The 26234-nt window shown below is 52.5% G+C and overlaps 3 protein-coding genes across 16 annotated transcripts in view; 2 read left to right on the top strand and 1 right to left on the bottom strand.

The window, feature by feature from the left end:
• SHANK1 (SH3 and multiple ankyrin repeat domains 1) overlaps positions 1 to 3855 on the bottom strand; it is a 46273-nt gene extending 42418 nt beyond the window's left edge. For 3 of the 5 annotated variants that reach the window (XM_082709920.1, XM_082709922.1, XM_082709923.1), the window contains exons 1-3: positions 3452 to 3853; positions 652 to 949; positions 237 to 440 (exon numbers count right to left, since the gene is read on the bottom strand). In XM_082709920.1, the coding sequence (XP_082566046.1) occupies positions 237 to 440; positions 652 to 906 (459 nt within the window). In that variant the 5' untranslated portion in view covers positions 907 to 949; positions 3452 to 3853. Of the gene's footprint in view, positions 1 to 236; positions 441 to 651; positions 950 to 2301; positions 2393 to 3451 lie in introns of those variants that run through there. The other 2 variants (XM_082709924.1, XM_082709921.1) reach the window with 2 other exon arrangements.
• A 3381-nt stretch (positions 3856 to 7236) lies between these two features.
• CLEC11A (C-type lectin domain containing 11A) lies at positions 7237 to 9713 on the top strand. The gene is made up of 4 exons (XM_082710041.1): positions 7237 to 7724; positions 7940 to 8126; positions 8407 to 8598; positions 9024 to 9713. Exons 1-4 carry the CDS (start codon positions 7242 to 7244, stop codon positions 9467 to 9469), a joined length of 1308 nt encoding a protein of 435 aa, XP_082566167.1. The 5' UTR covers positions 7237 to 7241; the 3' UTR covers positions 9470 to 9713.
• A 116-nt stretch (positions 9714 to 9829) lies between these two features.
• On the top strand, positions 9830 to 25574 carry LOC309852813 (uncharacterized protein). Of its 10 annotated transcripts, none has more exons than XR_014305390.1 (4): positions 9830 to 10727; positions 11205 to 11386; positions 11793 to 12140; positions 24240 to 25574. XR_014305390.1 is itself a non-coding variant. In XM_082710148.1 (4 exons), exons 1-4 carry the CDS (start codon positions 10718 to 10720, stop codon positions 24292 to 24294), a joined length of 498 nt encoding a protein of 165 aa, XP_082566274.1. In that variant the 5' UTR covers positions 9833 to 10717; the 3' UTR covers positions 24295 to 25574. The 10 variants fall into 10 exon arrangements, 1 of the variants encoding a protein (XP_082566274.1); XR_014305391.1 differs by having other exon boundaries at positions 9832 to 10727; positions 11768 to 12140; XR_014305392.1 differs by having other exon boundaries at positions 9832 to 10735; positions 11768 to 12140.
• The last annotated feature ends 660 nt before the right edge of the window (positions 25575 to 26234 follow it).

The raw sequence follows: 26234 nt of genomic DNA, 5'->3' as shown, positions 1-26234 counted from the left end.
TTTCCCACTTTGAAAGGCGAGGAGAAGCTTGGGGCAGGGAAGTGACTTGCCCAAGGCCACTCTGTTGGTCAGAGGCAGAATAGGTTGTCCTTTGAACTCAGGCCTCTCTGTCTCTACCACTGAGAAGGAGATCTGGAAGAGCCCACCGGCTTTTCCCTTGCAAGGGCATGATGGGGAAAACAACGGGGCCTGCCTTCTCTCCTCTGTGACCAAGCTGGGCAGACTGTGGGCCTCACCTCCAGGTAGGGCACCCCCTTCTCAAAAGACTGAGGGTACTCCCGGAGCAGCCGCTCCTCCTCCAGGAAGTTGGCATCGCGGCCTGAGGTGGCCGGCTGGAACAGACCGTAGTTAAGCACGTCCTGCAGGCTCTCGCTCAGGGCGCAGAGCACCTGCTGCTTGGCTGTCCAGATGGTGGCATCAGGGTTGAAGCGCAGACATTTCTGGTTGGGGAGGTGACAGGGAGGAGCCTGAGCTGGTTTGGAGAGGGAGTGGGGTGATTCTGGGGACAGGACAGGGACCCTGGGTTGAGGGGATGCTGTGGGGGTCTGGAGAGGGGGCCCAAGTGGGAGGACGCCCCGCACCAGAAGCCTCCTCCTGTGGGTTGGGGTCCCGGAGCCCTCCCGGCTAGCCGGCAGTTGGTAGGTCACTCACTGTCTGGTGCAGGTCCGGGATGCCAATCCTGAAGACCATCATGCTGAAGTGGGCGTCGTCTGGGACAGACATGGAGCGGCCCTGGAGGCCTCGGGTGGAGGCCAGACTACCAGGTGCTCCGCTGCCCTGGCCCCGGGTCCCCCGGGGGCCTCTGCTGGGCCCGTCTGGGGAGCTGTCGGACTCTGAGCCCCCCTCGGGACACTCGCTGGCACTGTGGCGTTCCTCGTCCTCGCTTGACGCGGGGCTGTGGGTCATCGTGGGGCCACGGGGCGACAGGGGACAGCAGCATCACAGGCGGCTGCCGGGGGGCCAAGGGCAGCTGTCAGATGGAAAGCCTGGGACTCTTCCGAGGCCACAGGCAAGTCGTGGACAAGCAGTCTAGGGCCGCTACCCTACGTGCCCCATGCAGCCAGGAAGGAGGTTGGACACACCCCCAGATACTCCTGCCATCTCTGCTCACACACGCCCATCCCTACCATGTTTCCAATGCGTCTCCTTCCCTGCCCTTGGCCCTGCTCGCAGCCCCCCACCCCTCCTGCGCCCCACTTTGCCGCTGACCCAGCATGGCAGTGTCCCAGAAACCGCAGAATCACCGCGGGAGCTACTGGCCCACTTTGGCAGGCCACGGAAAATGCAGCTAAAATTAGCTGAGGACAGACAGGTGGACGACCCACCGGCATCCTGGCCTCCTGGCCCCACCCAGCCTAGCCCCTCACCCGGGTCCCTCCTGTCAGCCTCCTGGATAACTGGTGGTGGGAGGCTGGGATGTAGTATTGGGGAGACAGAGGCACTGTGAGCCTGGGGCGGCAGAAGTGGGAGGCCGCGTGGTGCCCGGGAGTGGTGCCCGGGAGCGGGTGGAACTGGTGACTTCACTGAAGTGTGGCTGACAACGTGTGCAGAGGACTGCTGGGAATCAGTGTCCCAGGGGAGCAGGGACACTCAGATGCGGGTGTCATGGGGCAGAGGATCACACATGGGGCATCCCTCAGGGAGCCACAAGACATGGCCTCTGCAGAGGTATCCTGAGAGGGGTGAAGGTGGGTGGGGAGACGGGCCTGGGAGGGCTGACTGGTGTTGGTAGTACAGTGGCCTGGGTCAGCGTGGGGTGGCTGTGGATAACCTGAGGGCACATCTGGGCACTGACACTACAGGACAGGGCGATTGGCATTGCTTGGTACTGGTGGATCCACTCGGAGGGGCCTGGGGGGCTGGGAGGGTGGCTAAGAAGTGGGGTGATGGTCTTGGGGACTGAGGTGGGAGGTCATCTCCAGATCTCCACTATTCTCTCCTGAGGCGGCCTTGTAAGCCTAGGTGCCAAATGGGGTCCGCCTCCCTCTTCTTCTCCCAGTCTCCCACCCCAGCACCGGAAACCAGAATGTCTGGTCTGGTCCCTCCCCCCCACACCAGGCCCAGCTCCTGCACCGTTGCCATGGAGATGGGAAGCAGTGGAGGGTACTGCTGACTTTGGGGGAGTGGGGATGGGCTGGGGGGTTGGGGGAGGGAAGACAAAATGAGTGTGCGAAGAGGACAGTTCCAAGAGCAGTGGGTGAGCGAGCAGCTTAATCGCGAGCTGGCCAACCCCTCCCCCATGAGTGGCGAGGCTGCGAAGCCCCCCCCCACCCCCCCAGGCACCCAGCAGAGCTGCCTCACCTTGCCCTTGCGGAGGCCCCCCAGCCTCCAACCCGCCGGATTCCACATCCCACCTCCGGACCCGGAGCCCGCTGCCACTCCCCCTCGGCTGACCCTGGCTGACCCCCAGCCTCAAGCGGGCACTAATGGGGTGGCCTGGGGGATGAAAGCAAAGCTGGCCCGGGCACCCCCGCGCGTGCGGCTGCCCCCAACCCCCCAGACCAGCTCCGGCCCCTCCCCCTCAGGCCCGAGGGAGGGAGCGGGCACACTCCGCCGGGGCGGCATGAATCAAACGCTCCGCGGCTAAGAATAGCTGGCACGCAGCTGGTACTGAGACGGGCTGAGGAATCGGCGGGGGGGGGGGGTGGAGAAGGGGAGAGAGGGGGTGCCCTGGGAGGCTGCGGGGGGATAGGGGGCAGCTGGTGTGGCCGAGAGCGGGGCCGGGAGAATGAATGGAGGCGGAGAGAGGCGGGGAAAGGCGGGGAGAAGAGCCGGGGCTGGGGCCGAAAAACCGGTGGGGGAGAGCCACGGGCCGGGGAGAGGGGGCGGGGGCACCTGGGAGCGGGACTCGGAGGCGGGAGCCGAGGGGGCGCGCCGGCCGGTGGTGAAGGGAGAGGAGACGATGGGGATGAGGGGAGCTTGTGAATAGGGTGGGAGGGGATTGGAGGAGCCTAGGAGGAGAAGCCAGAGCTAGAGGGGGTCGAAGGGGGCGGAGGAGGCCAAGGCCCAGACCCCCGATGGAGGGGCAGAGAACCAGGGTGACCTGGGGGAGGGGCCTCGCGCGGTGGGGCTGCAGAAGGGGTCTGTGGGCACTGGAAAGCTGGGGTGGGTGAGGCGGGGGAGTGGCCAGGCAGGGCCAGGAGGTGGGTACAGCGAACGAGCCCTTGGCCTGGGAGCGCGGGGAAGCGGGCTCAGGCTGGGGGCCTTACTGGCGGGGGTTGGGGGGCTCATCCTCGCCTCAAGTCTGCTATATGGGACGGGGCACGGGGGACTGGGGCGTAACCCAATTTGGCGTCGCCCGGGGCAACGCTCCCCTCCTCACCCCCACCCCCCATCGCACACCCGGGCCGGGAGCCCGGCGAGCGGCCAAGGACGTCCGGGGCGCCCCCGCCCCCTCCCGCGGCCCCGGCCCCGCAGCTCCCCCAAACCCCCGGGTTTTCGGCCCCCTTACCTGCCTGGCGGGGCTGCTGAGTCCCGGTCGGCGGCGCCCGCGGCCCCTCCCCCCTCCCCCCACCCCCCACCCCCCCGGAAACGGGGGACCCTCAGGCCATGCCCCACCGCCCCGGAGGGCGAGCGGGCCGGGGAGGGGGCGGGCGGGGGCCGGGGGGGAGGGCGGGGGGGCCGAGGACCTCACCCCCCCCGCGGGCCGGGCCTGGCCATCCGCAGAGCGCCCCCCCTTCTGCCGCGGCCGCCGCGCCCCTCCGGGCTAGCCCGCCCCCGACTCGGTCCGGCCGGCTCCGGGCGCGGCGTCTCCGCCTGCTCTTCCTCCTCCTCTTCCTCAGGCCGCCGCCGCCGCCGCCGCCCGCTCCGCGCCTCCTCTGCCTCCCTTCTCGCTCTCTAGCTCTCACTGTCTCTCCCTCGCCCTGTCTCTCTCTCCCTCCCTCCCTCTCTCCCTCCCTCCCCTCCCTCCGCCCTCTCCCCTCCCTCCAGAGCCGGCGGAGGAGACATCGCCCCTCCCCGCGCCCCCAAACCTCGCCCATCCCCCCCCGCCGGCTCCGCCCCCTCCCCCTGCCCTCCCCCACCACGCCCCATCGCCACCAGATAACCCAACCTGGCTCTACCCTTGCTAGCCCCTCTACCCGGACCATGGGGCCCCGCCCCCCTAAGGGTACCGATCCACAGACAGACAGACAGACAGACACACACACACACACACACACACCCCAGGACCACCCCTTCCCACAGCGCTTCCCAACCCGGCTGCACACAGTAGGGCGCAATAAATATTTGTCGCTAGACTCTAAACCTCCAAACTGGATCGTGAGAGCTATAGAATCGCGTCGCCCCCAAACACACACACACACACACACACACACACACACGCCCCTTCCCCCAAGGCACAGGTGCTTAGAGTCACTAGCTGGCCCTGCACGGTCGCACGTTCCTTCCACATACACTCTGCTGGGCATGCATGACCTAACATACCTGAGTGTACATCACCACAAACACACCCAGCTACAACATGCACATATCACACCAGCGTGCCAGAGCACACGCGCCACACAGCATTCTCCCCCCCACCCCCTCAGGGGCGTGCAGGATGCTCTGATCTCCCACTAACGTGCAATCCAGAAATGGACACTCGCAATTGTGAGGGGTAGTGTGCATGCGGTCCCATCTCACCCCCCCACCATCTATCACACAGGTGTGCACGTGCCCATTTAGATGCACAGCCCTGTGCCTTAGCTCCCCTCCCTAGCTGACATTTCTTGAGCACTTCACATGTGCCAGGTTCTGCTCCTGACTATCAACTGACTGTCACCAGTCCTATGGACTGTGGGGACTTTCACCATCCCCATTTTCCAGAGGGAGAAACTGGGGCACAGAGAAGCTAAGTAACTTGGTGTCCAAGGTCACCTAGCTCTGAAGAGGTGACACCAAGGAGCAGGGATGGGCAGCTGGCTCAGTCTTTACACTGCTGCCTTTCATGCTGCCGTTCACGGCTAAGCACAACATCAAGGCATGTCCTCCTTTATTGTACACAGACGCTCCCAAGGTCCCCTCACAGCTCAGGTCTCTGGTGCTGGGAACATCTCAGAGAGACAGGGCAGGTCCCATAGGGCAATGGTAAGAGTGTCCCCAGAGCCCAAGCTCCTATCCTTCCAGCTCCACCAGCACCTCCAGAGCAGCCAGCTGGAGCACAGGCACCTGCAGAGGGCAGTTCAGAGACACCTCTGGCCAAGTCTCCAGCTGTGGGCTCCAGGGTACTAGGGATGAGCCAGCCCTGCCCCAGGAGGCCCCGCTCTGCATGCATACACCAGCCCAGGTGGTGAGCATCTGGGCCCAGGGAGAAAACAGCTGCCTACACTGGCACCAGCAGTGAGAGAGGCTGTGTGTTCCTCTAGAGTTTACGAGGCCTTTCCTAGCCTGTGAGTTCTCTCGAGGGCTCTAGCTGCTAGCGAGGGGTCCCCAGGCCCCTAAGAGGCACCCAAAAGGCTCAGGGGGTGAGTAACCTGCCTTCATGCCACACTGCCTTCTGCTTTCTTGGAAAAGGGAAGGTTGGAGGAGTGGGTTTCCAAGCCCCCTCCAGGGGCTCCCAGCAGCTGAGGGCCCATGCCCTGCCCTTGCTTAGAGCTAAAAGCCTTGGCTAGTTGTTGCCATGCTGGTGACACCTCCAGCAGGCTGCATCGTCCCTTCTCTGAGCCTCAGTTTCATCCCTTGAAGAGTGGGCCCTGCAGTCCCAGGCTGCTGAGCTCCATGGCGGCTGGCACAACCAGCCAGGCCTCAGCCGGGAAAGCCCTGCATGACTCACGGGTCTGGCAGAGAGTGGTCCTGGCCTGGCCTCCTGCTTCCCTTATGTCTGCAGCTTCTCTCTTATTGCCCTCACCACCTCCACCCTGGTGACCACCAGCCCCTCCCCAGCGTGCCCCTGTGGCCCTGCCCCATGGAACTTGGGATGCCACCTAAACACAGTGGTCCAGCCTTCAGCCTTTGGCTGAGCTGTTACCCTACCAGGAATGGCTATTTCTTTCCTCACGGAGCAGATTGATTGAGCACCTACTGTGTGCTAGGTTGGCCTTGTCCTTGCTCTGGGGATGCAGCAATGAACAGGAATGCCTGCCTTGGTTGGCAGGAGACGGACAACAAACGAGGAAATGAACAAACAAGACAATCCAGTCTTGATTAGACCAACAAGATAAAATGGGCTGTTAAGTTGTAGAAGTGCAGCTTCCTTGGATATGATCGAGAAGGCCTCACTGAGCTGAGACCTTCATAATGAGAAGGAGCTGTGGGAAGAGGATCTAGAAGGAGCAAAAGGCTAGTGCAAAAGCTTGAGGTAGGAAGGAGCTTGGCATTCAGGAAACAGTGGAGAGGCGGTGTGGCTGGAGCCTGGGGGACAAGGGGAAGGGTGGGTGATGAGCTTGCCTAGGTGCCAAGGACCCATCCTTCCCAGCTTCCCACTGGGCAATCCAGGCCCCTGCTGAGGACAGGGTTTGGCTTCCCTCCTGCATATGATGGGAAGCTGGGGGAGCAGGGGAGTGGGGAGTGACGTGATCTGATTTATGGTTTGGAAGCTTTGCTCTGGCTGCAGCAAGCAGTGTGGATTGGAGGGGCTCAGGAGAAAGGAGGGAGAGAGCCAGGAGGTGGTGACTGCAGTGGTCCAGGCTGGAGGCGAGGCACAGAGGCAGGCACTGCGAGGCAGCCATGGCTGAATGCTCAGAACTCCACACAGTGAGCCCTGCGACTGTCTACTCCACCTCCTGGAGGAAGCATCCTTGATCACCACCCGCCCCCCCTTCCCTGCTCCCTTTTGCCCTACTGTCTGCTGGTAGGTGGGGGCTGGAGTCCCCAGCATTGCCCCACCCAGGGCCTGCGCCTGCCAGAGGCTTCCAGGAGAGTACAGCCAATGAATCCCAGAACCCCACCTTCTAGAGTTGCCTGCACAGTGACATGCATACTCTCCATATGTGTCCCCACAGACAGGCACATACACTCATTTTCATCTTGGGGCAAGGGCTTGAGGCCAGGATGGGAGATCTGGGGGCAGGAGGCGCCCTAGAGCCTGTGAATCCTGGGAAAGCCTCCTCCAGCAGGGTGAGTGGGCAATGGTGGTCACAGGGTAATAAAAACCTTATGGAGACCCTGCAGTCTCCCTGCTCCTGAAGAGTGGCCAGGAGGAGGAGTGGGGAGCAGGGCCAAGCCCCAAGAACCCCCTGAGGGTGCTCCTGGGCACAGGTCATGTCCCCAAGATCCCTTGGAGAACCAGCTCCTTCCTCTTCGGGCCATCTGAGCTTTTGGCCATGGTGGAAGGAAAGGGCAGGGCGGAAGTGAGCTCTGGAAAGCGGGAAGAGGGGGGTATGTGGGGAGACCCAAGGCGGGATCCAGGCTTTGGAACGTTGGAGGTTTCCGGCCACAGAGGCAGGGCCTCAAGGGAGCCAAGAGAGGCGGAGAGAGACACACACACAGAGGAGCAGAGACCAACGGACGAACAGACCCGTGGACAGAGACAGGAGCTGGGAGGAAGGGGACCGGAGAGAAGCTGGGAAAGGCAGAAACCAGGGGCTAGTGATTTGCACGCACTTCCCAGCGCCCAGAGACATCCATCTGCCGCCTTGGGAGCTGCAGAGCTCAGCCTGATGCAGGCAGCCTGGCTGCTTGGGGCCCTGGTGGTCCCTCAGCTCCTGGGCTTTAGCCACGGGGCTCGAGGAGCGGACAGGGAGTGGGAGGGGGTCTGGGGAGGCGCCCAAGAGGAGGAGCGGGAAAGGGAAGCCCTGATGCTGAAGGTGAGTTGCTTGGGACTTTGATGGGGAACTGTGGGTGTTGGAGGGAGGGTATTACGGGGTTAGGGAAATAGGTAAGGGAGAGTGATGGGGCAGGCTCAAAGGATGGGGATGATGGATTCCGACAAGGGACTCAGGGGCAAGGCTCACTGCTGGGAAGGCGTGTGGGGCGTCTGAACGCAGCAGGGCTAGCCCTAACCATCCCTCCCCCGCCTCAGCATTTGCAGGAGGCCCTGGGATTGCCCGCTGGGAGGGGGGACGAAAACCCCGAGGGAACCCCTGAAGACAAAGAGACCTGGGGGACCGAGGAGGACGGTCAGGGAGAGGAAGAGGAGGAAACAACGCCAACGCCCTCCTCTAGCCCTAGCCCCTCTCCCACCCCTGAGGACACCGTCACTTATATCCGTGAGTAATCATTAGCTCCGCCCTGCCCCCAGGCCTCTGTCGTCCTTTTCTCAAAAAACGAACTGTCCTTTCACTGGCCCAACGCCCAGCGCCCCACCCCTCACGTCCCTGGGGGCTCCGGGTGCCTGGTCTTGCACTCCCAAGAGCCCCTACCTTCCAGAAATCCCGAATGCCGCCCACCGCACCTCTACCCCCAGAAGCCCTAACTGCCCCCCAGGCCCTTTGGTCCGCCAGCTCCGCTTCCCCGGTCCCGTCCAACGTGCTCCTTGTCTACCCGCAGTGGGCCGCCTGGCCGGCCTGGACGCAGGCCTGCACCAGCTGCACGTCCGTCTGCACGCGTTGGACACCCGCGTGGTCGAGTTGACTCGGGGGCTGCGGCAGCTGCGGGAGGCGGCAAGCGACACCCGCGACGCCGTGGAAGCCCTGCAGGAGACGCAGAGGCGCGCCGAGCGCGAGCATGGCCGCTTAGAGGGTGAGTCCGCGCCGCGCGGGGCAGGGAAAGTGGGACGATCCGGGTCAAGTGGAGGACCGGTGGGAGGAGGGGGCCCAGAAACATCTGAAGAGACGTGAGGACCTAGGGTGTTCTGGGCGAGTGGTTTCCTAGACATGTGCAGGGTGTTGGCTTATGGAGAGTTTAGAGTAGCCGGGAGGGTGAATGCGGAGAGCCGCGGAGGGGGAGGCCCGCTCTGACCGCGCGGTGCAGCTTACCCGACTCGGCCCGCGCCACGCCCCCTACAGTCAGGTTCCAGCCGTCTGGCTCCACCCCCATTGGGCCCAACTCCCCGCCTCCTTACTCTCGGTGGCTCTGACCCCGCCTCCTCCCAGCCCCGCCCCGGAGGCTCCGACCCCGCCTTCCACCCCCCCGGGCCCCCTGACCCCGCCCCTCCTCGCCCCCAGGTTGCTTGAAGGGGCTGCGCCTTGGCCACAAGTGCTTCCTGCTGTCGCGCGACTTCGAGGCGCAGGCGGCGGCGCAGGCGCGGTGCGTGGCACGGGGCGGGAGCCTGGCACAGCCCGCCGACCGCCAGCAGATGGAGGCGCTGACTCGCTACTTGCGCGGGGCCCTCGCTCCCTACAACTGGCCGGTGTGGCTGGGCGTGCACGACCGGCGCTCCGAGGGACTATATCTCTTCGAGAACGGCCAGCGCGTGTCCTTCTTCGCTTGGCACCGCGCGCCCCGTCCGGAGCCCGGAGCTGGTCCTAGCCCCGCGCCGCACCCTCTCAGCCCCAACCAGCCCAACGGCGGCACGCTCGAGAACTGCGTGGCGCAAGCCTCGGATGACGGCTCCTGGTGGGACCACGACTGCGAACGCCGCCTCTACTATGTCTGCGAGTACCCCTTCTAGCGGGGCCTGTCTTCGCGTCTCCAGCCCATCCCACCACTCGCCCTTTGGCTGGGCGTTTCATCCTGCGAGTACGCCCTTCCTTCCTTTTCTCCCTACCCACGGATGGAAGCGTGTTCCCTCTGGCTGGGCGATCCCAGGGGGTCTTCTGTGGAGCCGAGAGCCCTTCCTCGCCTGTGTCTTTCTTGGGAGCGGCAGGCACCAGGCTAAGTCACACGCCAATAAAGCCTTGTGGAATCTGACTTGAGCGGGCGGTGGAGGCACTTTTGGTCTTTTATTCCATCTCCGGGCAAGCCTGGAAGGGCAAGACCCTGGCCTTTGGATGCCTGTCCTGTTCCGCATTTACAGGTATCGTTTGAACCCCAGAATCAGAGTGATGGATAACACATGTACAAATGTACACACATCATCTGCTCCTGCACATAGATGCCCGGAGTGCACGTGCTGCTGAGGCGTCTACTCCTGTTGTGTCCCACTCACGGCTTTTGGGACACAGGGTCTGTCAGTCATTGTCCAGGCCTTTGCCTTGGTCCTAGTTAAAGAGATCTGGGAAATACAAAGGAGCTAAAGGTTCTGACAAGTCCTGCAGGAAATAGCCCCTTTAATTTTCTTTAGTTGGTGTGTCTCAAACTCTTTTCACCAGATGGTCCCTACCCCCAGGGCATGTGTTGAGAAGCAAGCTTAACCTATACAGAGGGAATTTAGGCTCCCTCCCAGTGTTTCCTTCTCTACTCCCTGCCTCTGAGGCCATAAGCCAGTCCCTCCTCTGTGAGCCTCAGTTTCCTCACCTGAACATGGTAATAATCATCCCGCCTTGTATTAGCTCTTGGAAAGTTTTGGGGAGCCCAGGAAAGTGAGCATTTTGAAAATGGTTGAACGTGAATCACATGCTACCTTTCTTTACCTTTTTCATACCTTCGTTCCCTGAGTCAGAAAACTCAGGAGTGGGCCAACCTGGGCCTCAGCACTGAGGACAGCACTCTTTGGAGGAGGAGCTCTTCTTTTGGAATTACCCAGCCCCCTCTCACTACCCCTCCCCCCATAGTGGCAACATGGGCCTGACCCTGACATCATCATGGAGCCCAGGAAATGTATTGTGACCTTGTCTGTCCTTATATCCCTGCCTCTCCTTCACCATGGTACCACCAGCCTAAATGTCACCACTGGATCCACCAGTGGGAGGAATGAGCCATCCCTGTCATCTCCACCCCTGTCATTTCTCAGCCCCACAGCCCCTATAGAAGTAACAGAATGGGGAATGGTGAGGGGGTGAGGGGGCGGGGGCTCTAGTCAGGAAGGCTTCAATTGGGGGACTGAAGACCTTGCTCAAAATTATTCTTCCTCTGAACTTGTTTCCTGGGGTCGGGGAAGGCAGCAGGTTGTCTTCTAGGCGACCAGAGGGCATATTAGGTAGACATGGGTAACTGCTACTGCCTGGAAGGGGCCCACCATTACACACCTGACATTCTGGAAAGTGGATGGGTAAATACGGAGTAGGTCAGTGGTTACCTGCCTGGACTCTGGAGCCAGACGTCCCGGGTTCTAATCCTATCTTGGCCACTTACCTACGAGGCACATAAAGTTAGATATAACCCCTGTGCCTCATTGCCCCCATCTGTACAATGGGGGTAAGAGTGTCTACCTCTTATAAGAGTGCTGGACACAGAGGGGTCTTTACAACACTAGATCTGACTCTCACATGGCAATTTTAACCTCCCCCTCTGCATGCTCTATCCAGATGCTGCCTTTGCATATGTACAGCTTCTTTCAAGAATTGGCCAGTGTGTCACCCTGAACAACCTGCTTCCCCTTCCCCCAGTAGGGTATGGTGCCCCTGTGATGTTCATAAATGCTGAGTTCTCTTCTGAGCTAAGTAAGCCCCGATGAGCCAGACCAGGGAGCCTCGCTGGACAGGGCTGGGTATGACCAACTCTGTGCCCCCACCATCCCCAGGCATAGGGGAGCTCCTTATGGAAAGGAAGACGCCTATATGGTGCCATGTTTGGGACCTTGAGATGAGTTCGATCTCTGCTTCTCTATCTCCCTGCCCTCCCCCAGGCTGAGTCCGGAGCCTTCCCTGCGCCCCCACATACTTGGGGGCTTTCCTTATCACACCGTCCATTACTCTAGGTGTCACTGTTTGGTCATTGTCATACTAAGCCTGGACACAAAATTACATCCACACAGAGGTGGGAGCGTGGGATGGTGGTGAAGGGCGTTTTGCAAGGATTGTTTAAGCATCAGATCAGCTCCCCTGTACGATGCATTTTGGACTGATTCCTGACTCAGTTCTGTTCATAGGGACCCTGCCCCCCTCACCTCCTAGAAGCCCTCCTAGGCCTGCTAAAGACCAGCGTTTGCCAATGCCCTCCCCCGGACTCTCTGCGGAGCACCTGCGGTTAGAGAGCTCGGAGACGCGGACCAGAGAAGGTCTCAGCAGCTGCCTGGGATCGATGCATGAAGAGATTCCAGGGCGGTGGTGGAGGAAGGGCCCAATCCCTGAGATGACCCAGCGGAGGAAAAACCCGGTCGTCACCAGTTTGCCAAGACTACAAGTCCCAGGAGTCCGAGCGGCAGGCCTTTACATTCTTCCCAGAACCACGTTTCCCAGCAGCCATCGGGAACCTCATGGAAGTCCTCTCGAAAAATCCCGCCCCCTCCTCCCAAGTGACAGGTAGGAACTTGACCGTCTCCAATCACAGCTCACACCCTTCCCCCGCCAACCTCGCCGGGCCTCGCCCCAAAGGTGTTTTGGGAAATGTAGTCCCGTTACGCGTCAACGGGGAGGAAAAACCCAAAGTCAAAGCCTTGACATTCATTTAGGCTTAGATTGTAACCAGTGCTCAGACCTTTCCAAGAGTTTTTAAAAATACAGGTGAATTTCCACGGATAATTGTAAATTGGTAATAAGCGTCTTTTAAAACAGAAGTGCATAGAAAACATGAAAATGCGTAGAAAATGGGAAGAAAATTTCTCAAAATGTGAGTATCTTGCATATGTACTAAATTACAACATAAAATACGACACAAAAATTCTTCCTTGGCTTCGAAAAAAATGGCTAAATACTGGTCCAAACTAAACTTAGTTTCTCTAAAAAAAAAAAAAAAAAAAAAAAAAAAAAAAAAAAAACCCACACACTTTTTGTTTGGAAATAATCTCAAGCTTACAGATAACCTGCCCAAACACAAATAGTTTCTACCCAGATTTATCTATTGTTAACAGCTTACCCCATTGCTTTGGATTTATCATTACTTATTCATTCATCCATCCATCCATCTATCCATCCATCCAACACCCACCCATCCGTCCTAAACCAATTAGCAGGAACAAATTAAAATCAGGTTTACTGACCAGTTGCAGGGAAGGAGACCACATCCCAAAAGAGAAGCTGTGATCAACTTACGGCATTCGGGGGAAGAGAAGAATTTGGTGAAATTTGAGTGAAACTGTGGTTTGGTAGCTTCAGAGCAAAGCAGGGATGTGTATAAATGAGTCAACAGTTATGGACTGCAAAGTGGACTCAGGATCCTGTTTCCTTGGAAACTACAAAGTTAAGATAAACGTGGCATGCTATGCCCAGAAACTCTATATAAAGCTCTTCATCGGGGCTGGAAATTGAGGCTTCTTGTCTGTGTCAAAGTGACGTAGATCTTCCGGGAAAAGTGGGCTAAGTTCCATTCCTACAGATAGACTTTCAAACAACAAAGTTTTGAAAAGCCTGTGATTTTAGAGAACAAACTTCCTCAGTGAGTAAGAGAGCAGTCCTTGCTCACAAAGCAGGTGGTAGGACCCTTCACAGGTGCTGCGTATCCCTGGGAAAAATGTTGCCCATTAACTCTGCCCCGAACCTTATCTGTGTGTGTAGATAAATGGTAGGCAGAGGTTTACAGTCCGAGCTGGTTTTAGTTTCTCAGTATGTGCATCTATTTTCTGAAGCATGTTTTAGTTACATACACTGTTGCCCTTTACCCCCGAATACTTCTGTGTGTATTTCCTAAAAACAGAGATACTCTCTTATTTATCCACGGTCCTCAACCTCAATAAACATAACATTTACTGATTCTTTTTATCTAATGTCTTGAGCTATCAGTTTCATCAGTTGACTCAAATGCTCTCTCACAGCACTTTCCCCTTCCAGTTCAGGATCTAGTCTGGGCTCAGGGATTGCATTTTGTTGTCACATCTCCTTGAATCTGGAATATTTCCATATTTATGATATCGACATTTTGGAAGAACAACCCAACTTTTTTTTTTTTTTTTTTTTTTTTTTTAAATAGGAGTTCCTCCCTTGAGTTTGCCTAACGTTTCCTCATGGTGATCCGACTCAGGGTACTCATTCTCTGCCACAATATATGAGGTGAAGTATGTCCTTCCTCCTTATGGTCAGTTGAGGGAAGTATGACAAGCATGGAATGATTGCTTTTGTTTTAGGTCCTGTTTCTGTCCTCAGTGGTTTACTTTGAACATGGCCCCCTCCTGGCTTCTACAGGCTTTTCCGTGCCAGCCCCATGTTCTTTATTCATTCATTTGAACAACCTCTTCTCTGCTCCAGCCCCAAGCTACCACCGCCTCTTAAAATGCCAGCCTCTGTCATTCCAGCAGCAAGTCGCTTTTTTTCCAAAGCACAGGTGGTTGTGTGAGCCAGGCCAGATGGCAGCATGAGCCTGGTTTTGGAAATTCTTGCAGGAGGCAAGTAACCTTCCCTTCTCAGTCTATTTCCACCTACTCCAAACGCAACTGGACTTCGGGTTCTAACCCTGAGCCGTGACAGCTCCTGGCAGCCTTCCGGGCAGGAAGCCAGAGCTGGGGTGGATTTGGAGGACAGAGGTGGCGGGAAGTAGAACACCAGCTCTGCCTTCAAAACAATCTTTTGGGCAATGGTGGGTACATTCAAAATAATCTGTGTGTAAGGACTGAGGTACAGGGAGACCGCCCATTAATTTATCATTCGATTTAATACTAGGACATTATTATTTACTCCTCTTTCCTTCATGCCCACCTGTAACCACGATCCTGAATCACGTCTAAACTTCACTCAATTTCCATGATTACTTTGGCGCGTATATACGCATCCCCAAACAGCATATGATTTCTTTTTGCCTGTTTTTGAGCTTTGTAGCAACAATATCTGCATTAGTGTTCTAGAGCTGCTGTAATGAAGTACCAAAGACAGGGTAGCCCAAACAACAGAAATGGTATTTCTCACCATCCTGGAAGCTGGAAGTTGAAGATGCAGGTGTCAGCAGGCAGGTGGCTGCCTTTTCTTTGTGTCCTCACTCGGTCTTCTGTCTGTGCTTAGGCATTCTGGTGTCTCTCTCTGTGTCCAGATGTCCTCTTATGAAGGGTACCAATCAGCTTGGATTAGGGCCGACTCTAAGGGCTTCGTTTTAAAGCCCTTAATTTGGGGGACCTGGCTCAGTGGGTTAAGTGTCTGCCTTCGGCTCAGGTCATGATCCCAGGGTCCTGGGATGGAGCCTGGCATCAGGCTTCCTACTCAGCCGGAAGCCTGCTTCTCCCTCTCCCACTCCCCTTGCTTGTGGTCTCTCTTTCTAATGACCTTATTTCAAAATACAGTCACATTCTAAGGTGCTGGGCTTCAACATAGGAATCTGTGGTGAGGGGCAAAAATCTAGCCCATTACCATATTTTACTATATGCAGCTATAGATGCAGCTAGCTTTTTTTTTTCTTTAAGATTTTATTCTTTAAGTAATCTCTAGGCTCAGCATGGGGTTCATACTTACAGTCCCCTAGATCAGGAGTAGAATGTTCCATGACTGAGCCAGCCAGGCACCCCAAGGTTTTTGTTTTTGTTTTTAAATAAGAGTCTTTTCTTTTTTTTTTTTTTTAAGATTTTATTTATTTATTTGACAGAGATCACAGGTAGGCAGAGAGGCAGACAGAGAGAGGAAGGGAAGCAGGCTCCCTCCTGAGCAGAGAACCCAGATGCGATGCAGGGCTCAGGCTCGATGCTGGGCTCCATCCCAGGACTGCAGGGGTTTGATCCCAAGACCCTGAGATCATGACCTGAGCCAAAAGCAGAGGCTTTAACCCACTGAGCCACCCAGGCGCCCCTAACTAAGAGTCTTACTTTCCTTCTTTCTTTCAGAGCAGTTTTAGGTTGACAACAAAATTGAGAGGAAGGTGAGGGCGGGGTGGAGGTGTGCACCTGGCTGGCTCAAGCGGTTAAGCTTCTGACTTGGGCTCAGGTCATGATCTCAGCGTCCTGGGATCGAGCCCTGCCCGGGTGGGGAGTCTACTCTCCTCCCTCTGTGATCTCTCTTGCTCTCTCTCAAATAAATAAATAAATAAATAAATAAATAAATATTTTTTAAAAAGGTTGAGAGGAAGGTAGGGAGATTTCCCACATACCCCACCCCCACACATGCATAACCTCCTCCCATCAACATCCTCCACTAGAATGGGTACATTTGCCACAATGGTTGAACCTACACATCAGTACCCCTCGAGGTTTACCTGAAGGAGTCACCCTCAGTGGTGTGCCTCCAGTGAGTGTGGACAAACGTATAATGGCATGTGTCTGTCATTATAGTATCATGCAGTCCCTTAAGAAAGCCTTCCCTGCCCTGAGGGGCGAACTATATTCTCTTGCATTCTTTTTTTTTTTTTAAGATTTTATTTATTATTTATTTGACAGACAGAGATCACAAGTAGGCAGAGAGACAGGCAGAGAGAGAGGAAGGGAAGCAGGCTCCCTGCTGAGCATAGAGCCCGATGCGGGGCTCCATCCCAGGACCCTGGGATCATGACTTGAGCTGAAGGCAGAGACTTTAACCCACCCAGGCGCCCTTTCTCTTGCATTCTTAAAGTTTTCCCTTCCACACGAAAGTCTTCAGTCCACCTGAAGCTGATTTTTGTGAGGTGTGATGTAGAAATCCAATTTCACTTTCCCCCTAAGGATAAACAATGATTTCAACAGCCTTTGTTAAATAGTTAACCTTTTCCAATTCTCTGTGGTTCCTGCCTCATTATATTTTAGTACTTGTGGGTCTTTTATGGGGCTCTCTGTTCTGCACATCGATTCACCTGTTTAAGCCAGCATCAAGACCATCCTGTCTCAGTAACCATTGCTTCATATGATGTTTCATGGAACAAGTCATTACAACTTTGCATAAACCCACCCAGCAATTAGGAAAAGAAGTAACACTCCCCAACTCATTTTATGAGGTTATTACAATATTAACACACACACACACACACACACAGTCAAAGACGGGGCACCCGGCTGGCTCAGTCCGCGGAGTGGGCAACTCTTGACCTCAGGGTTTTGGATTCAAGTCCCATGCTGAGTGTAGAGATTATTTTAAAAAATAGAATCTGAAAAAATGGTCAAGCACAGCATAAACAAGGAAAACCACAGTCTATTTCTCTCGTGAATCAAAAAAGTCCTAAATAAAATACTACTATCTGCTTTAATCAATTGATTGATTCTCCACATTCATGGGTTAACAGAGGAAAACCAGATGACTATCACCACAGATAGAAAAAAAGCATTTGATAAAAACTTGATCCAATAAATAGTTTTTTCTATAATGAACAAACACTCTAAAGCAAACAGTGGGAAAATCAGCAATAAAGCAAATCCACAGGAACAAGAGCAAAACAAGTGACCAAAAAAAGGGGGCGCAGAAATCAATGGAATGAAAGAGGGGAGAAAAGTCTAACAAAACAAGATGTTGATTTTAGAAAAAGTTACTGACATCGATTGACTTTTGGCAAAACTGAATAATAAAAAGAGAGAGGGGCTCCAAATAAAATACAAACCATAAAAGTGGATAATTATAGCTAGGACTGAGATATAAAAAGTAATTAGGGGCACCTGGCTGGCTCAGTCATGGAACGTGCAACTCTTAGTATTGGGGTCATCAGTTTGAGCCCCTTGGTGGGTGTAGAGTTTACTTAAAAATAAATTAATAAACTTTAAAAATTGTAATTAGAGGGGTGCCTGGGTGGCTCAACTCTGCCTTCGGCTCAGGTCATGATCTCAGGGTCCTGGGATTGAGCCCTGCATCAGGCTCTCTGCTCCGTAGGGAACCTGCTTCCTCCTCTCTCTCTGCCTGCCTCCCTGCCTACTTGTGATCTCTGTCTGTCAAATAAATAAATAAAATCTTTAAAAAATAAAAAATAGGGCGCCTGGGTGGCTCAGTGGGTTAAGCCGCTGCCTTCGGCTCAGGTCATGATCTCAGGGTCCTGGGATCGAGTCCCGCATCGGGCTCTCTGCTCAGCAGGGAGCCTGCGTCCCTTCCTCTCTCTCTGCCTGCCTCTCCGTCTGCTTGTGATTTCTCTCTGTCAAATAAATAAATAAAATCTTTAAAAATAAATAAATAAATAAATAAATAATAAAAATGTAATTAGATAGTACTATAACCAACTATGGGCCAGCATTTAAAAATGTAGATAAAATGGTTAAATCATTAGAAAAATATAAAATGCCCCAAATTATGCAAAAATCAAAAACTTGAGTAAACCAGTAACTACTAAAATATACAAAGTTAGAGTCAAAGATTTCCATTCTCTCTCTCTCTCTCTCTCTCTCAAAAAATCTCCAGGGGGCACAGATGGTCTTCTAGGTGACTGATATCAAATATTCAAGAAATGGCTAATTTTTATGTTATACACATTATTCCAGAAAATAGAAATGTAGAATCTGTCTAGTTCATTTTTGGAAGCTAATACAACACTGATTCTAAAACCAGATAAGGAACATGTACAAGAAAAGAAAATTATAGGTCCATTTAATTTGTGAATGTGGGTGCAAAAATGCTACATCTCATAATAGCCTACGAAATCCAACACTGTATCGTAATTCATCACGATGGGGTAGGATTTATTGCTAGTTAGCAAGGGTCGTTCAAAATTTAAAAAAAAATTCTTTTAGTGTAATTCACTAATAGACCAAAGAGGAAAATGTAATGATTTCAGTCAACATGGAGAAATAATTTGGTAAGGTTTTATATCTATTTATGAGTGAAAATTAAAACAGTAACTGGCGGGGGGGAAAGGATATTTTCTTAACCTTTTAAAGCTTCCAGCAAACACCATAAAAATTTTGGATGGCTTCCTTCCAAGAGTAAGAATGATATTAGGATATTCTCATCATGGCTGTTGCTTAACACAGTACTGTATATAAATCCTGATTAATGGTTTATTTAAAAAGCTGTAGGAACAAGTAAGAGATATCAGCAAGGTCCTGAATTACAAGATTAACCTAGAGGGGTGTCTGGCTGGCTTAGTCGTGGATTGTGAAACTCTTGATCTCTCGGAGCTGTGAGTTTGAGCCTCACATTGGGTATAGAGATTACTTAAAAAAAATAAAAAACTTTTAAAAAGTCAAACAAAAAACCCCCTAAGATTAACCTACAAAAATCAGTTCCATTTCTTTACACCGACAATAGACAACCATGAAATGTAATTAAAAATACCATTCATCGGGGCGCCTGGGTGGCTTAGTGGGTTAAAGCGTCTGCCTTTGGCTCAGGTCATGATCCCAGGGTCTTGGAATCAAGCCCCACATCGGGCTTTCTGCTCAGCAGGGAGCCTGCTTCCCCCTCTCTCTGCCTGCTTCTCTGCCTGCTTGTGATCTCTGTCTGTCATATAAATAAATAAAATCTTTAAAAAAAAATATTCACCATCCCTCTGAAATACCTTGAAATCATCTGGGAACTAACACATTAAAAAAATTAAGATTTTGGGAGAGAAAACTTTATTTTTTTAAAATATTTTATTTATTTAAGAGAGAGAGAGTGAGAGAGAGTATGAACTGGGGGAGAGGCAGTTCAGAGTCCCCACTGAGCAAGGAGTCCAAAGCAGGACTCCATCCCAGGACCCTGCCCCAGCGGAAGGCAAATGCTTAACTGACTGAGCCACTCAGGTGCCACAAACTCTAATTAAGGACACAAAGATGATTGGAATAAAAATAAAGACACTCTAGGGGCACCTGGGTGGCTCAGCGGGTTAAAGCCTCTGCCTTCGGCTCAGGTCATGATCCCAGGGTCCTGGGATCGAGCCCCACATCAGGCTCTCTGCTCCGCAGGAAGCCTGCATCCTCCTTTCTCTCTGCCTGCTTCTCTGCCTACTTGTGATCTCTGTCAAATAAATAAAATCTTTTATTATAAATAAATAAATAAAGACACTCTATGCTCTTGGTTGTGTGATTAAATATTATACAGATGTTAATACCTCACCAAAAAGTCATAGATCTAACATAGTTGTAAGCAAATTTCTACTTGGATTATTTTAAACTTTTATTGAGATTCACATACCATATAATTCATACAACTAAAGTGGACAATTCATCGGCTCTTGGTACATACAGATATGAGCAACCATCATCATGGTCAATTTGAGAGCATTTTACCATCACAAACAGACAAACACCAAACCTGTAGCTTTTTTTTAAAAAATAAAGAATTTATTTATTTATTTGATAGACAGAGATCACAAGTAGGCAGAGAGGCAGACAGAGAGAGAGGGAGAAGCAGGCTCCCTACTGAGCAGAGAGCCCGATGTGGGGCTCGATCCCAGGACCCTGAGAATGACCTGAGCCGAAGGCAGAGGCTTAACCCACTGAGACACCCAGATGCCCCAAACCTGTAGCTTTAGCAATTATCTTATCTCTCCATCCATTCCCAGTCCCAAGAAACCAAGAATCTGTTTTCTGATCTTACAGATTTTCCCATTATGGATATTTCAGATGAACGGAATCGTATAAATGTGTCGTCTTTTTGATTGGCTTCTTTAGCTTAGTGTGGTGTTCTCAAGTTTCATCTGGGTTGTGGCATGGAGTAGCCCCTCATTCCTTCTTATGGCTGAATAGCATTTCATTGTATGGATATCTTGCATTTTGTTTGTCATTCCTCAGTTGATGGCGACTGTTAACACCTTTAATGCTGCTATAAATATTCATGTTCCAGTTTCTGTGTGGTTGTATGTTTTTATTTCTCCTGGAAATCTGTCTAGGAGGGGGAATTGTTGGATCTCAGGGTAACTCTATGTTTGACTTTTTTGAACTACCAGCCTGTTTCCCACAGTCTGCCCCATTTTATGCTCCCACCAGTAGTGTGTGAGGGTTTCAGTTTCTCCCCATCCTTGCCCAAACTTGCTATTATCTGACTTTTTAATTTTAGCCATCCTCATGGATGCGAAGTGGTACCTACCTCCTTGTGATTTTTATTTGCATTTCTCTGATGACTAATGATGCAGATATTTTCATGTGCTTTTTGGCCATTTGTGTATCTCCTTTGGGAAATGTCTATTCAGATCTCTAGCCCATTCAAAAATTGTGTGATTTGTATTTTTGATACTGACTTGGAAGAGTTCTTAATCTATTTGTTTTGTTTGTTTGTTTGTTTGTTTTAAAAGATTTTATTTATTTATTTGACAGAGAGAGAGAGAGATCACAAGTAGGCAGAGGCAGGTGGGTGGGGGGGAAGCAGGCTCCTTGCTGAGCAGAGAACCTGATGCGGGGCTCCATCCCAGGACCCTGGGATCATGACCTGAGCTGAAGGCAGAGGTTTAACCCACTGAGCCACCCAGGCGCCCTTGTTTGTTTGTTTGTTTGTTTTGTCGTTGCTTTGGGGCTTACATTTTAATTGATTGGAATCAGGTTCTTATTTATACTAGCTTAATTCCAGTGAGATAGAAAATTGGAACTCCTATGGAGCTCTATTCTCTTTTCTCTCTTCCTGTGGTATTATTGTCATTACGTATTAATATTACAAACCCAACAATTATTATTACTATTTACTATCCATAGTTATTTCCTTAGCTTTCCTCTACCACCTCCTTTGTGTTGATATTGGCAAATATTTTACATCTCTGCATGTTATAGGACAATGATATGTTATTTTGCATATTATTTTATACAATTGATTTCAAAATCAGTTAAGAGAATAATGGAGAGGGCACCTGGGTGGCTCAGTGGATTAAGCTGCTGCCTTCGGCTCAGGTTATGATCTCAGGGTCCTGGGATCGAGTCCCGCATCGGGCTCTGTGCTCAGCAGGGAGCCTGCTTCCTCCCCTCTCTCTCTCTGCCTGCCTCTCTGCCTACTTGTAATCTCTCTTTGTCAAATAAATAAATAAATATTAAAAAAAAAAAAGAATTAAAAAAAAAAAAAGAGAATAATGGAGAAAAACTGCATTAATAGTGCCTTTTAAAATTACATAATTACCAGAGCATCTGGCTGGCTCAGTTGGTGGAGACTGTGACTATGGATCTCAGAGTTGTGAGTTTGAGCCTCACGTTAGGTGTAGAGGTTACTAAAAATAAAATCCTTAGAAAATGAAATAAAATAAAATAATGTAGTTACCTTAACTAGTTTTCCCTGTGGATTTGCCTTACTATCTGTAATTACTTTGCCTTCTGCCTGAAGAACTTCCTTTAGTAGTTATTGTAAGGCAGGTCTGCTAGCAACAGATTCTCTCAGTTTTTGTTTATCTGGGAATGTCTTTATTTTACCTTTACTTTTGAGAGATAGCTTTGCTAGGTATAAGATTCTTGGTTGCCACTGCTATTCTTTAAGCACTTTGAGGGGGGCCTGGCTGGCTGAGTGGGTAGAGCACATGACTCTTGATCTCGGGGTTGTGAGTTCAAGCCCCACATGGGGTATAGAGATTGTTTTAAAAAAATAAAATCTTGGGGTGCTTGGGTGGCTCAGTGGGTTAAAGCCTCTGCCTTCAGCTCGGATCATGATCCCAGGATCCTGGGATCAAGCCCCGCATGGGCTCTCCGCTCAGCAGGGACCCTGCTTCCTCTCTCTCTCTCTCTGCCTGCCCTCTGCCTACTTGTGGTCTGGAGGTCAAATAAATGAATACATTCTTTAAAAAAAAAAAAAAAAAGATCTTGGGGCATCTGGGTGGCTCAATCAGATAAGTTCAGACTCTTAGTTTTGGGTGAGGTCATGATCTCAGGGTCCTGGGATCCAGCCCTGCATCAGGCTCCATGCTCAGCACAGAGTCTGCTAAAGTTGCTCTCTCCTTCTCCCCCTGTACCGCCCTCCCTGGCCCGGCTCATGTACTTGCTCTCTTGCTCTCTCTCTTAAAGAAATAAATCTTAAAAATAAAATAAAATAAAATCTTAAGCAGCAACAAAAAAGAAAGATTTTTCTCCTTTTCTTAATTCTTCCTAGGGGACTGTCCAGGCCAGAGGACGTGTGGCATGTTGCATAGGACATGTTGCCATAGGACACCCAGCTGGGCATTTCCTGCGCTTCATCAGAATGACCAGGATGTCACCATCTTCCACCTTCCCCTCCCACACACCCCAGGAGACCAGTGAGATCCCTGTGAAGTTTTAAATTTGTATTGATTTTCTAATGAATGCGGTTAAGTAGTCTTTCAGGAGACTCTGGTTTTAGAGGCATTTGAGGATCCTCCTCAGGGAGATGGTGGTCTTTGGTTGGGAAGAGCCCTGCATGGTTGGTAAGGTGGGATTGAGACCCAGAGGGAGCACTGCTTCTTGGCATGGCCAAGGGAAGGAAATAGCATTTCCTTGGGCAGCCTCCATGGGAGAGGCTTGTGGAGGATGCCCTAAGCCTTGGATTTTGGGGACTGAAAATCTCTCTTTAATAAAATTTCTATGAGAATCCAAGAAGGTGATCACAGCTTCATTCACCCAGATAAAGGCAGTTCATCGGCACTGATGGTGACCAGTGCTCCAGGCCCTGTCCAGCGCTCTATAAACATACAGACACCCAAAATTGGCATCTCGACCCTACCAGAGTGATAATGCAATTATGACTAGTCTACAGATGAGGAAGCTGGAGGGTCAGAGTGGTAAAGCCACTTACCAATGGTCACAGAGTGAGTAAGTGGTAGTTGGGCCTTGAAAAGACTGACCCCACTAATCCATTCAGTCATGATTGTTGAGAACCGGTGAGCTGAACGTTATGGTTCTAGGCTCTAGAGACAGAGAGGTGAAGGAGACAAGGATCCCTACTTTGGAGAGGGACATTCAAGGGAGAGGGCTTGACATTTGAGGGGGAGGAGCTAACATTCCAACAGGAGGAGCTGACATGCCAGTGGGAGGGGTTAACATTCTGGGGAAGGAGCTAACATCCCAGGGGGAGGGGCTGACTTTTTTTTTTTTTTAAGATTTTATTTATTTATTTGACACAGAGAGAGATCACAAGTAGGCAGAGAGGCAGGCAGAGAGGGAGGGGGAAGCAAGCTCCCCGCGGAGCAGAGACCCTGATGCGGGGCTGGATCCCAGGACCCTGAGATCATGACCCAAGCCCAAGGCAGAGGCCCAACCCGCTGAGCCACCCAGGCGACGCAGGGGCTGACATTTTGAGGGAGGGTTTACATAGTACAGGGAGGGGCTGACACCCCAGGAGGAGGGGTTGATATTCTGGGAAAGGGGTCAACAGTCCTGGGGAAGAAGTGAAATTCTGGGTGAAGAGCTAACATCCCAGGGGAGGGGTTGACATCTCAGGGGAGGGACTGATACCCCAAGGGGAGGGGCTGACATTCTGGGGGAGGAGCTTATGTCCCAAGGGGAGGGGCCAACAACCCCTATCTTTCAGAGCCTACAGCCTCCTCCTCACAATAGTCTGTCCCTTCAAGTATTGACGGAGCCCACGGCACAAATCTCTGCTATTCTCTGAATCCCTGACCAGAACAGGGCCTCTGCCCTCACGGAGCTCACAGCCTAGGGAAGACAGTCCTGAACAGCAAAATCCTGCAGAAAGATATTTACCTCCCCGGCAGGAGGGAAGCAATTACTCGCTCTTAATCACTACCTCTGTTTCTCTCAGCAGGGAGAGAGGGAAGGCGGCGCCCCCAATCTGGCCTGGTTTGAGATGTTCCTAGCCGTGGGAGACAGACAGACTGTCATCAAACGTCGGAAAATAGCTGTCATGAGACTCCTCACCCCCTGACACTTGACACCTTTCCCTTCCCAGCACCTGAAGCCCTCCTTCCTCAGCGGCAACAAAGCCGTAGTTTCTGTTCCTGTTGACTGAGCACAGAATGCTTCCTAATCCTCACACACCCCTGCTGGGGTAGAGAGACTGAACTGCTCAGGGTCCCAGTCAGGGTCAGGATGTCAGGGTCCGGGTTCAAACTCAGCACTGTGGCGGGAGTCCAGAGGCCATGCCCTTCCCAACACACACGACCAGCTGTGCTATGGGTCTCCTGGTTCCCATTCTTGTCCCTGCAGAATCAAATGAAGAAGGGGGGGCAAGATGACAGCCTTACCCCTTTGTCTGTTTCATTCGCTTCTGTGTCCCTCGCTCCTGAGATGCGGTCTGTCATGAATGATGCGCCGCCCCACCCTCTGGGTCTTGTGCTGACCCAGACCTTGCCCAGTGTAATGAATTATTCATTTCTTTGAAAAATGGGGACCTCCCATGTGCCTCCTCCAGTGGTGGGTGATGCTGGGGACCCCAGAGGAGTCATCCCAGGACTTCTATCTGAAAGAGGCTGCAGGCTGGCCACAGAGATGGATATGGTCAGTGAGCTATCAAATTGGTTATGGCTGTGACAAAGCAGGGACCAGGTGTAAGGGGTGGAGGGGGTGGGCTTGAGAGATGGAGTTGAAGGCTTTGATGGGGTCTGTTGGAAGGCCAGGCTGAGGGGCACCGGGGAGCCATGGGAGGTGTGTGAGCAGAGAAGGGTTAGAGTCAACCCTGAATGTAGAGGAGTCCCTCTGGGGTCTCCTGGGGGACAGAAAGAGGCCAGGAGAAAGTGAGCATGAGGGTCCTGGGGAAGAGGAGAAGGCCTGAGTGGGGGCCAGGCCATAGAGATGGAGAAGAGAGTATGAAGGAGGGAGGGGCTAGTAGTGGGCTCTAATCCAGGACACCCTCCCTCGCCTCATCTCCTTCCAGTCTGGCAGAGCATGGGAGACTAACCTCTCCATTTCCCATAGCCTGCCACACCCTCCAGGCCTCCCCTGCCGCCATCCTGGGTCCAGACCCCCTCTTCCGGCAGCCTGCCCTCAACTCCGTACTCCTGTCCTCCGAGGCAAACTTACTGACTTTCAAACTGTATGACCTTCAGAGCACCTCCATTTGCTGGTCTATGAAATGGGTGTATTCATTTCTAATGGCTGCTGTAACCAATATCTATAAACTTAAAGGCTTAAAACCACATGAATCTATCCTGCATTTCTGGGGGCCCTAAATTGGGGTGGGTCACTGGGTTCAAGAGGAGAGTCCATTTCCTTTCCTTCTCTAGTTTCTGAAATTGCCCTGTTTTGTGGCTCGTGGACCTTGGTCCATCTTCAGAACCAGCAGGATTGGTCTCTGGGTCCCTTGCTCTTCTGCCTCCCTCTCCTACTTCCTAGTGACTATATGCCCCCCCCAAGATAATCCAGGATCCTCTCCCCATTTTGACAAATAGGCTTAATTTCATCTGTGGCTTTACTACCCTGCTGCTTCTGCTGGGGCTGGTGGGGATAGGGGATCCCAGGCCAGACATGGTGGAAGTGTGGGTGCTGCTCAGACCACTGGAGCTCACCCTGGGTGGGGGAGGGGAGGGTGAGTAGTGGGTGCTTCAACCCTATGCGTTACACACCTGGGGACCAGGCCTCCAGGCTATGCCAGACCCTTGGCAGAACGGAGGGAGAGTGTCTGAGGAGGACATGGGTGAGAGGTCCAGTCATCCTGGGAGGACCTGAAGGGAAATTCCTGGGGGTTGGAGACAGTATGGGGGAAGGCAGAGGGTGGGGGAGGTCCTATCTCCTCCAAGCCTGGAAAATATGGGGTGTGCAGGTTCAGCAAGAGATGGATATAGGAGAATGGGGAGGCAGA

The sequence above is a fragment of the Mustela nivalis genome, assembly GCF_964662115.1.
Source record: "Mustela nivalis genome assembly, chromosome: 18".
Classification (NCBI taxonomy): Eukaryota; Metazoa; Chordata; class Mammalia; order Carnivora; family Mustelidae; genus Mustela; species Mustela nivalis.
Note: the sequence above shows the minus strand (reverse complement) of the source record. Positions and strands in the feature narration are given on the sequence as shown.